The 12,770-nt window shown below is 42.0% G+C and overlaps 1 protein-coding gene across 1 annotated transcript in view; it reads right to left on the bottom strand.

Annotated features, from left to right (window-relative positions):
* Positions 1–42: 42 nt before the first annotated feature.
* Positions 43–12,770, bottom strand: part of MDH1B (malate dehydrogenase 1B) — a 21,096-nt gene continuing 8,368 nt past the window's right edge. The window contains exons 4-10 of the mRNA XM_072121061.1: positions 12,296–12,438; positions 11,344–11,843; positions 9,642–9,783; positions 8,261–8,415; positions 4,307–4,446; positions 2,897–2,969; positions 43–166 (exon numbers count right to left, since the gene is read on the bottom strand). Of these exons, the coding sequence (XP_071977162.1) occupies positions 66–166; positions 2,897–2,969; positions 4,307–4,446; positions 8,261–8,415; positions 9,642–9,783; positions 11,344–11,843; positions 12,296–12,438 (1,254 nt within the window). The 3' untranslated portion in view covers positions 43–65. The remainder of the gene's footprint in view (positions 167–2,896; positions 2,970–4,306; positions 4,447–8,260; positions 8,416–9,641; positions 9,784–11,343; positions 11,844–12,295; positions 12,439–12,770) is intronic.

Genomic DNA, 12,770 nt, shown 5'->3' with positions numbered 1-12,770 from the left:
GAAACTTTCCTTGAGTGAAAAAGAGATTCAAGTAGAAGTACATTGAAGGAAATCTCAAAAGAACTTTAATTATCTTGGTCAAGTGATGCCTGTATATTTTGCTGGATATCTTCCACAGTGGGTGAAGAAAATTCTTCTTTCAATTCTTTAGATGAATTTTCATGCTCTGGAAAAAGTTGAAATATGCAAAACCATGTAAAAATTTGTTTATTCTATCACATTTCTGGACTATATTTTATAGTATGTACTTATGCTTTCTACATACATTCTACACTCACCGGCCACTTTATTACGTACACCATGCTAGTAATGGGTTGGACCCCCTTTTGCCTTCAGAACTGCCTCAATTCTTCGTGGCATAGATTCAACAAGGTGCTGGAAGCATTCCGCAGAGATTTTGGTCCATATTGACATGATGGCATCACACAGTTGCCGCAGATTTGTCGGCTGCACATCCATGATGCGAATCTCCCGTTCCACCACATCCCAAAGATGCTCTTTTGGATTGAGATCTGGTGGAGTCCATTTGAGTACAGTGAACTCATTGTCATGTTCAAGAAACCAGTCTGAGATGATTCCAGCTTTATGACATGGTGCATTATCCTGCTGAAAGTAGCCATCAGATGTTGGGTACATTGTGGTCATAAAGGGATGGACATGGTCAGCAACAATACTCAGGTAGGCTGTGGCGTTGAAACAATGCTCAATTGGTACCAAGGGGCCCAAAGAGTGCCAAGAAAATATTCCCCACACCATGACACCACCACCACCAGCCTGAACCGTTGATACAAGGCAGGATGGATCCATGCTTTCATGTTGTTGACGCCAAATTCTGACCCTACCATCCGAATGTCGCAGCAGAAATCGAGACTCATCAGACCAGGCAACGTAATGCTCTTCTGCCTACCTTGGTTGTAACGGGTGGCGATTTGAGTCACTGTTGCCTTTCTATCAGCTCGAACCAGTCTGCCCATTCTCCTCTGGCATCAACAAGGCATTTCCGCCCACAGAACTGCCGCTCACTGGATGTTTTTTCTTTTTCGGACCATTCTCTGTAAACCCTAGAGATGGTTGTGCGTGAAAATCCCAGTAGATCAGCAGTTTCTGAAATACTCAGACCAGCCCTTCTGGCACCAACAACCATGCCACGTTCAAAGGCACTCAAATCACCTTTCTTCCCCATACTGATGCTCGGTTTGAACTGCAGGAGATTGTCTTGACCATGTCTACATGCCTAAATGCACTGAGTTGCCGCCATGTGATTGGCTGATTAGAAATGTTAACGAGCAGTTGGACAGGTGTACCTAATAAAGTGGCCGGTGAGTGTATATCTATGTTACAGGGGTTTTTTTAAATATTTAAAGGATGACAGATTAAACAGTGAGCCCTAAACCAAGCCCCACCAAACTTTCACCTGTCTACTTACTGGCTGCCACTCAAAATGGTGACCATTAATTGGTCGAGATTCCCTCCCTACTCCAAAGTGAAGACACAAAAACTCACAAACATATAACACAGAAGAATAATGAGCGGTGGAGAGTTAAAACAAAGATGGCAGGTAAAGCACAAAATCGCAGGTACAAAAGGAAAGTCACTAAATGTAAGCCAGGATAAGATAACCAGTAATCCAGAAGTGTAGAAAGAGTAAAAAACAGCGTAATCTCATAGGGGATTAAGCTGGTCAAGAAAAATTAAAATCAGCTCTGAGTGTGAACCAAACACTTATAGGCGACTTTGAGGTTATTGGAGCAGAGCTTTGTCAGTCACAGCAGTTAACTGTTGCTGGACCAGAGCAGACTGCGGGAGGATAAGGGTGTGGTGCAATCAACTCCAAATCTTTGGCATGGATGTTACACATTCATTATCTCTGCTAATGTTCTCCCTTCAGCCCTGAATTCTGGTTGCCAAGAAGAATCAGTACAGTGAAACAGGAGACAGGGTGTGCAGGAGTGGCAGAGTTATGCACTGTGCTTGCTCCCATCTTTACTCGGAAATTACAGGAGGCCAGAAGTTGAGGTGTATGTCAGCTCTCTCCAGTGTGTCTTTGCTGCCTGCATGAACATTCCTACTTTGACAAGACTACAGGCAGGTCAGTGAGATGAAGGGAGGAGGGTCAGCACAGCAGTATAATACAAAGGAGGAAAACTTGGTGTGTGTGCTCTGATTCTACAATCTCCTGCTGATCCTTACTTACTGTTCTCTACACTCCCCACCTGCCATTGTCCTGGGAAGAGGGGAGAGTGATGGCATCTGCTGAACATTCTGTCTGACACATCCATCATAGTGTATGTCATAAGGCTGTATTAGATTATAGATCTATTAGTGCATAGATATATATGTGAGTGTGTCACTACTGTATCTGTCATGTTAGGGTCCCATAGTTGTTGTATAGCAGTAATGATGAGGAAAGGCTTCAGTCTGAAATTCTATGTCCTAATTGCCTGGGTTGCTAGAGCATGTGAAGGTGCTCAGCATTATGGGAAGTGAAGGAAAGCTACTCTGGCCACAGTTCCCTTAGCTCATGTCACAATTAGGAAGTATCCACACACACTTCAGGAGAAGCTGGAGAGTATTTTATAATTAAGGCTGATAGATATACTAGGCTGGACCTCGGGGTAGGAAGAAGCCAGAAGTGCTTAGGCATAATTGAAATTGTTGTCAAGGTCTCTCCAGTTGTGCTAAAACTATTTTTGGCCAGGTTACGCTTTTAAAATTACTGAGCCAACTGTATCATGTATGCTCAAGTACAGTATTCCTTATTGCTCTGCTCTTTCAGGTGCAGTGCAGCAGCTTTTGGTTTACTGTCCCAAATTGCACAGGTTTTCTTTTAGATATGTACAAGGAGAGGACCATGATTTCAGATAAGTAGGTGGTGCATTAAAATTTTGAATATTACCAATGACACCTTCTTTAGGTTTTTCTGATACAACTTCTTCTTCTTGAGACATTCCAAAAGCAATGTTCCTTTCCTACAATACAGGTGAATAATACAATGTATCACATCAGGCTTTCCGTAAGAAGAAATAATACCGGTGGTTACTGACAATTAATGAACAATTAAGTGAGTTTATCGTGTAGCCAGAAGAAGGGTACATTCACACGTTGCAGTTAAACCTACTTCATTGTCAGTTTAGAGGTGGTTTTAGATGCAGTTTTGTTAATTTAACAGTTGAAAGACATGAGCTAAATGGGGGAATTTGATTTTGAAGGAGAAGCCTGTTTAATAAATGGGATTCACCTATTCAGTTCATGTCTTTTAAATACAACCACCTCAAAACTGCACCTATGGTTGCACCTATGTTGTTGGTGGAGAGGTGTATTAAAGCTTGTTTTTTTCTGTGTGACAAATTGCACTTCCTAGTAGCAGTATTTTCTATTCCATAACATGTACTGGGAAGCTGGAAAAAGAACTCTTAATGTAATGAAATTGCATGAAAGCACAATTGTGTCATTATCTTGTGGGTTTAGTTTTTTAAGGCTTTTATTGTGCGCTTCAAATGACACTAGTGCACTATGCTAGTCAGCATTTTGAACTTGGTGACATGGCCCTTTAAAACAAAGTTTTGTATGATAATACTGGGGAACAAATAGAACATTTTTGTGGTGCCTGTGCTTTTCACCACTCTATGTATGTTTGAGCTGCTGATTCAGAAAATACCTTCCATCTCTCTCTAGCAGGTCTAGTTTATGAGATGTTGAGTCTTTCCATCAAGAAATAAGTGCTGGGAGAACGGTTCTGTGGACGATGGGATACACGTTTGATGGCGGGCGAAAATGTCCAAGAACATTGGAGCACAGGCAGGACGTGTAGTGCTCTACCTGCCAAGCATTCTATGCACAAGTGATGAATGTCTTCTGCCAGTTCTGTACATAAGGTGAACTGGACAGATTACTGGTGATAGTGCCCTAATTAGACTGCTCGTTTGGTCTAGGGGATGGAGGGACTGTTTTTTAAAAACATTTTCTTGTATCTTTACAAAATATTAACTTTGTAAAAGTGCAAGAGGCTTTTAATTTATGCACGCCCCCCGCTGCAAGCCTCCTCCTGCTCCTGGCCGGTATGTGAGAGTCGAGGCATCGAGTGAGCGGGGCGTGTGCTCTCTCCTAGTTCATTGACCAGCAGCAGGAGGAGGCTTGCAGGAGATTGCAGATGGCAATGCAAGATCTCCAAAAGTAGAGCTGTTAAGGAAAAATGGGTGTTGTTCCAGAATCAGGGCCCCAAACATACTTAAAAACATTTCCAAATTTGAAATGATTGTTCCCCAAAGTAATTCATAAATTACAATTTCAACCATGATTTCTTTACCTTAAGTAACTCAGCCGCTGCTTGAAACAGGGTCTCTTTGCCATCATCCTGAATTTCCACATGAGTGCAAACCTGCCAAATCCCATTGTGGAAATGAACTGGCATAGAGTACACAATATCAACCGGAAGATTGAAATACCCTAAAAGCAGTAAAAAAACAAAAATCAGCATTGTCACACAAGAAGTTTTTAAATCATTTCAACATCTAGCACAAAAAAAATCCAGTTTGGAAGCAGTCTTTCTTTCAAGGGTATAGTACAAGTATATCAGACAAAGCCTATAAATAGACAAGACATCATGCAAAAATATTGGGACAGATTTACTTACCCGGTCCTGTAGCAATCCAGCGGCGCGTTCTCAGTCGAGGATTCGGGTCTTCCGGCGATACACTAAGGTAGTGCTCCCGATGTCGCTGCTGCGCTGAAGTCCGCCGGAGTTCAATATCCTATTCCTGGTGCGGGTAAGCGTGTGTCAAGCGACACATTTTTAAAAAAAAAATTCTGCTGTTTTTCCAAATCCGTCAGGTTTTCCGATGTCCACGCCCTCTGATTTCCATCGCATGCATGCCGGCGCTGATGCGCCACAATCCGATCGCGTGCGCCAAAAACCCGGGGCAATTCAGGGAAAGACAGCGCAAATTGGAAATATTCAGGAAACCCGATGAAAAATAGCGAATCGGGCCCTTAGTAAATGACCCCCATTGTGTTTTTTTCTCTGGCACAACTAGCACGTTAGTCCCAATGACTATAATATTTTTGCATCTTTCTTTGGATTACTAGTTAAAGGAGCCCTCCAGTCAAAGCTAATTCTTTGAATAATGCATGGTGCACGACTTATTTTCACTGAATTCCTAGAACCTTCCTAGAACCTAGAATTGGTTTATTTGGGCAAATAACATTCTTAATTGAAAAACCGGACAGTAGTATTCCATTTTTTTACATTTAAACAGTATAAACAATAAACAACCCCCCCCTGAAGAAAACAAGGTTTAATCTCCAAAGGAAACAAGATTTCTTTAGTAAGAACTGTAAACATGTATAATAGCCTGCCTCGGGAGCTGGTCACAGCAGGGACAACAGAGGGCTCCAAGAAGGGTCTATATGCCTTTATAGATCAAAATAATATTGATGGTTACAGGGGTGCACCTAGCCTTTCTGCTGCCTGAGGCGAGCTATAAAAAGACGCCCCCCCCCCCCCCCCGGACCCAAGTTATGTAATATATCATGGAGTGTCAGGACCAGACGCAATCATATTGGTTTAATGTGAAAATAAAGCAATGCAAAATACATAGAGCATTCCACCGTGTACTATACAATAAACACAGTGAGCTACTACAAAGCACAAATACATACAACAATCCGCCATACAATATAAAATTAATACAGCATGTCGCCATATTCCATATAATACATACAGTGTGCCGCCATATACCATATAATACATACAGCGTGCCGCCATATAATACATACAGTGTGCCGCCATATATCATATAATACATACAGTGTGCCGCCATATACCATATAATACATACAGTGTGCCGCCATATAATACATACAGTGTGCCGCCATGTACCATATAATACATACAGTGTGCCGCCATGTACCATATAATACATACAGCGTGCCGCCATGTACCATCTAATACATACAGCGTGCCGCCATATACCATCTAATACATGCAGCGTGCCGCCATACACCATATAATACATGCAGCATGCCTCCATATACCATATAATATATACAGCGTGCTGCCATATACCATATAATACATACAGCGTGCCCCCATATACCATATAATACATACAGCGTGCCCCCATATACCATATAATACATACAGCGTGCCCCCATATACCATATAATACATACAGCGTGCCCCCATATACCATATAATACATACAGCGTGCCGCCATACACCATATAATACATGCAGCATGCCTCCATATACCATATAATATATACAGCGTGCTGCCATATACCATATAATATATACAGCGTGCTGCCATATACCATATAATACATACAGGGTGCTGCCATATACCATATAATACATACAGAATGCCGCCATACACCATATAATACATGCAGCATGCCTCCATATACCATATAATATATACAGCGTGCTGCCATATACCATATAATACATACAGGGTGCCGCCATACACCATATAATACATGCAGCGCGCCGCAATATACCATCTAATACATACAGGGTGCTGCCATATACCATATAATACATACAGGGTGCTGCCATATATCATCTAATACATACAGCGTGCCGCCATACACCATATAATACATGCAGCATGCCGCCATACACCATATAATACATGCAGGGTGCCGCCATATACCATATAATACATACAGGGTGCTGCCATATATCATATAATACATACAGCGTGCCACTATTTACCATATAATACATACAACGTGCCGCCATATACCATATAATACATACAGCGTGCCGCCATATACCATATAATACATACAACGTGCCGCCATATACCATATAATACATAGAGCGTGCTCCCATATACCATATAATACATACAGTGTGCCCCACATATACCATATAATACATACAGCGTGCCACCGTATACCATATAATAAATACAGCGTGCCGCCATATACCATATAATACATACAGCGTGCCCCCATATACCATATAATACATACAATGTGCCACCATATAATACATACAATGTGCCACCATATACCATATAATACATACAGCGTGCCCCCATATGCCATATAATACATACAATGTGCCACCATATACCATATAATACATACAGCGTGCCACCATATACCATATAATACATACAACGTGCCGCCATATACCATATAATACATACAACGTGCCGCCATATACCATATAATACATACAGTGTGCTGCCATATACCATATAATACATACAGGGTTCTGCCATATAGTATATTTTACATGGTGGCATGCTGAATGTACACACATACCTACTGAGTTTACATACAGCAAATACACATATATAGACAGTATATATAGCAAATATACACACATATATTTACCACATACAGAATATACATATATACAAATATATACAAACACACATCTATACATACGTTCATACAGACATATATATGCATACATACTTACATATACAACATACATAGAAGTTATCTTACCTTTTTTCTTCTTTCATCATCGGCCATATCCTCCAGGGCGTAGGGGCGGGGGGTTCTGCACGGGGGGGGGGGGGATTTGGGGAGAATCAGAGCCTGGGGGGAACCAGTGTGGACTTTGTGCTGGAGCAGGTACCTGTGCCGACAGGTGAATGCGCCGGCGGGCGACTTTGGGCTGGGGTAGGTGCTGGCGGGCAGGTGTATGTGATGGGCGTGCCGCGGGACGATGTGCGCGCGGGTGGACGTGTTGGGGGCAGGCCGCTGGGGGAAGTGTGCCGACATGCGGGGAGATATGATGGGCGGGCCGCAGGGCAATGTGCGGGCGGATGTGTTGGGGCGGGACGCGAAGGGGAAGTGCCGGCATGCAGGGAGATGTGACGGGCGGGCCGCAGGGGGAAGTGCCGGCATGCTGGCGGATGTGATGGGCGGGCTGCGGGGCGATGTGTGGGCGGGTGGATATGATGGGCGGGGGAGTGTGCCGGCCAGCGGGCGGGTTGATGCAATGGGCAGGTCCATGTGGCAGCCGGAGGACATGCCGGCAGGCAGGAGCCCGCCGCCGCCCCCTCATCTAGCAGGAGGCGCGCCGCCTGAGGCGAGAATCTCAACTCGCCTCATGGCACGTGCGCCCCTGGATGGTTATGTTATAATATAAAATTATTGTTTCTCTTACTTCTCTTCTTTATCCAATCCCTTCTCTTCATTGGTGAACGTGATGGAGATACTGTATGTCTTTTTTCAATCGTATTAACTATGTATCTATGGTTAGATGTCTGACAGGACAATCACCCTTTAGTTTTACCTTCACTGAGGACACCAAGTGAAACAATCTCTCCTGCCTCTGAATTTTGTTGCCAATAGGACAAGGCAGTGGCAATGGAGTGAGCAGCTGAAAGACCTCTTCGATGTTCGCTCCGTTTCTTCCACTCTGTGACAAGGTCATTTTTCAACCATTTTCTGCAAAAGGATTGGAATTATAATATAGAATTATTGAAGTATTTATTTTCCCGATCAATCACAGGTCAATTTGTGTGCAGATTATTCCTGTAGCGTGTGGATGACATTTGGATGAATCACACTGATCCACAAATACTGGATGGAAAATCTACAACTTGCCTCCCCCATTTGAACATACCATAAACAAGGACCGCTATAAGACTATATGCAAACAAAGAGCATCCCTTCACCATTTGGATCTATTTGGCATAAACACCTTGCCAATTAGCCAAAACAGATGACTGTGACTGGTCTGTCAATAGTGGCCAGCAGTGGTGAGATTTCAGGGACGAACCAACGTGCTGAGGACAGGACTCTGTGCATCATAGTGATATATGAAGTAAAGAGTCCCTTATTCCCTGCTAAACAATAGCAGTATAATCATGGTTGCAGTACGGCACTGTCCCAGAGGGGCCCACAGCACACACTGGCAAGATAGGAATTCTCAATTACATCGACATGCTTGTTGCCGATGTAATTGAGAGAAGCGCCTAAATCACAGTGTTGGCACGAAGTAAGAAGGGGCGGGGCCGCAAGTGGACCCTCACTGAAGATAATTGCATTGGCTTTGCCGATGTAATTCTCAAGCAGAGTATCTATCACTGTGCCAATGTGACTTCAAGCTGCCAGCGTCCCTCCTGTTGCACAGTAGACGCTGCACCTAAGATGTGGCAAAAGAGTGGCGAGCCCCAGAAGAGAGGAAGAAGTAATCAGGACATGCGTGCAGCCCTTGAGGTAAGTTAGCGTTTATTTTTTTTTCTGGCTACTAATAATGTGTATTTTATTAATTAATGGACCCTGGCTGCGGAAGGGGGTGTATATTAACCCCACTGGCTCATTGTAACGAATCCTCAGAAGCTCGAGGGGTTAATTAATGGATCAGGGGCTGTATATACCTATTTAATGGAGCCTGGGGGGCTGTATGCTAATGGAGCCTGGAGGGCTGTATATTAATATTGGTATTTTAAGATTCTGCGTTTTTAATGCCACCACATTTCACTGCTGAGGGGCCCACTTAGGCATTGTCGCCCAGGGGCCTACTGAAACCTGGAGCCGGCGCAGCCCGGCACTGTGGTCAATCTGTAAAAATCAGCCACTGTAGGTGACCAAACACTGCCCTAAATCCTGGTAAAATCAGCTCCCTCTTCACTGGCATTGCAGATGAATGGGATATTTCAATCTCTCACCTGTCATATATCATGGGAAGTAACGGTCTAGAGAAACTTGATGGACCCCAAATAGAACTTTCATACTTGTATAATTTAGCCAGCTGAAGATCAAGGTGGTTAGTGCCACTAATGTTACCCCAGACTATCACATCTTTAATGACTGGAAGAAATGGGAGAAAGCACATTTGTAACTTAAGAGAAATCATGTCTTTCATATGTATCTTTTTCAAGGAGAAAATCATATTAATTGGAAATTCAGCACATAGAAACCATTGAATGATGAATAATGGTTAATAAATATGAACTAATAACTCATGGTGTGAGATGAAAATGCCAAGATGCATCTATTGAAGTTATTCCTGTAGGCACATGCAAACCTGTTACATTGTATGTGTCCTACATGCTGTTCTAAGGTAGTAGTTCACCCTTTGTGATGCTCACTAGAGAAGATTACATACTATTCCATCATTCTTGTAGCTTTTCAGCCTTGAGAGGGCCATACACATTATAGCCTGCCAAATCTGCACACCTAATGCCTAATGAATGATTCAGGCAGGTTGAGCATATTTCCTGATGCTCCACTCAATACTTTTGGTGTTGAAAATTGTCAATTAAACAAGTCCACTATCCCCAGAACTCCCATTAACTGTCTATGTCCTGGAGATACCTCAGCTCTATACTCTGTAATTTCCATCACCCCTACAGTATTGAGTGGAGGGGCAGGACACATACTCAACCTGCTACTGCATTCAATTAGTGAGAAAGGGACCCCTGTTATCGTGATCAGCAGGGCTCCATCTGGTCTTGTGATTGGGTCCCAGCAGTCAGAACCCCACTGATCAGACCGTCATAGTTATGTTGATAGGAGTAACAATGTAATTTGCCACAAGCCTTCAACTATTTTCGGGAAAGTAGCACACAGCGTTATCAGATTATAGGTAACTGCATACAGGTCTGTAGAGAATAAGCATCAGAATAATCATTATAAGGTATTATGAAAATCTTTCCATTAATATTTCATTCACTTTATCTTATAAAGGTTAGGAGAAGGAAAAATATTCATACATATATTTACCAGGTTTTTCAGGCTATGAGACTCGCCCCAGAATTAGTCACCCAAAAAAAGAAAAAATATAATTTCTACCAATTAAAAATTCCCTGTTTGGGAAGCAAAGCAGACTCAGCTTTGCTACATTCATTCATTCACACAAAGCCCTGGTTCATACATTCACTCGCATGAACACACGCACAGAGTCACAATAAAAATTGCAAATTCTTGCACTGCGCAATAATTTAGGATAATTTCAGTGCTTTTACACCAGAAACTCCCATTTGACATCATCACAATTAACAAACAGCACTGGAATAAAGGACACTGTTGTGACACACTCATTGATCTCACAATCAACCTCTACTTTGGGAAATAATAGTTATTGTTGAAACCTTATCCTAGTGAAAGCAGAAAGACAAAGACTATGATAGCATCAACATAGCCAAGGAAAAATGAAACACTTTTGTGACATTATCACAACATTCACAGCCAGATACACATTACTATGACATTATAAGAAGACACTATAGTCAGAGTATAAATGTAATCCTGCAAAGGATTAGAGACACCCTGTGACATTATTATAATGTAACTCTGGATAAAACCAAGGAAATACTACGCTGCTCTTATAATCTCTTCACATTCCATATCATATATATTTATACATACCTGATGAATTTATACTCAGCTTCTTTGCTATTTGAGCCCTCGCTTCAAACTCCAGCTGTGTTGGCAGAGCCACTATATTATGAGGGTTAATAGATTGAGCAGTTTTGATTATAACCAGGGCTATGAGATTTGCATAAGCACTTCCTGACACAATCACTTTCACCTCTTTTCTTGCATTCTGATCAATGAGCGTTGCATACTGAGCCCACAGTTCCTTGATCTTGCAAATATCATCTTCCGCACATTGATCCCCTTTGGCAAGTACATCATTAAGGACAATGACAAAGTCTGCCTCGAGAAATGCATCATCACTTATTGCGTGCAGGGTCACTTTTCGAAGACATGGATACGCTAGGTCTTCAGCCTCCATTTTTAGCCCTTGTAAAATCTGTTGGGATTGGCTGTGGTCCAATAAATGTAACCAGATATCCGTCTTATTGTCAAAAACTTTGCCACTGGCTAGCATAGGAATCAGGTTGTAGCAGGCTGGCATTGAGGCACTAAAATACAAGCAGGAAAGAAATGCACACATTCACATCATATACATCATATATACTAAGGTATATATAACTTTACCAAAACCCTGTGCTTTACCAATTTCCAGACAATGTTATAAATAGTTTTCCAGCAGATAAATCTGAATAGTAAGTGTGTGGTCACATGGTGTGTTCTTGATGAGTTTTGGTGCATTTTTAAATGCATCATAATGCATGCATTTGTATTTTTGACATGCGTTTGGTAACATTTTGAAAATGTTAACACAGCTGCTTGCAGTTCCAGAAATGAAGAAAAACGGATTCAAACCAGCCATATGCATGGTAAACATGCAAAAACGCATTCGTGTGACTGCACCCTTAGGCTGGTAAAAAATGTGAAACTGCACAATAACAACAAGAAAGAGACATCATTGTATAATTTACTTAGCATTTTTTATATTGATTGTCCACCCTACCCAGTAATCCAGATGTGCAATGGATTGAACTGTTGTCTGATGTTCTCTTCCTCCTCTTTGAATTGAAGGTATGTTTGCATATTCTCTACTGCAATGTCCTTCATCACCTCACTCATCATGGCTGATGTCACATTGTAGTATTCCTGAAAGATATAATAAAACAGAAGTCAGAAAAAAACTAACCGGGTATTATAGTACCCTGCACAAGGAGAAACCATCAGTGTGTACTTTCTACTGATAACATAGAGCAGGTAGAATCTCTGTGATGTGCTATAAGTGTCTGGGGGTCTGCAGACGTACAAGAAAAATAGGCTTAGTATGTAAACCCCACAATGTACATAATAAAGCATAGAGTACACATTACAGATGTTCTTTAAAGAAAATCTGCCATCAAAATCAAGCATGATTTACCCATAGATTCAGTCACTATGACTGTGTAATCTTCTTATATTTGTTATCCATGGCCTCCTTCCTT

The sequence above is a fragment of the Engystomops pustulosus genome, chromosome 8 (assembly GCF_040894005.1).
Source record: "Engystomops pustulosus chromosome 8, aEngPut4.maternal, whole genome shotgun sequence".
In the NCBI taxonomy this organism is placed as follows: domain Eukaryota; kingdom Metazoa; phylum Chordata; class Amphibia; order Anura; family Leptodactylidae; genus Engystomops; species Engystomops pustulosus.
This window is presented reverse-complemented; position numbering and strand designations above follow the sequence as displayed.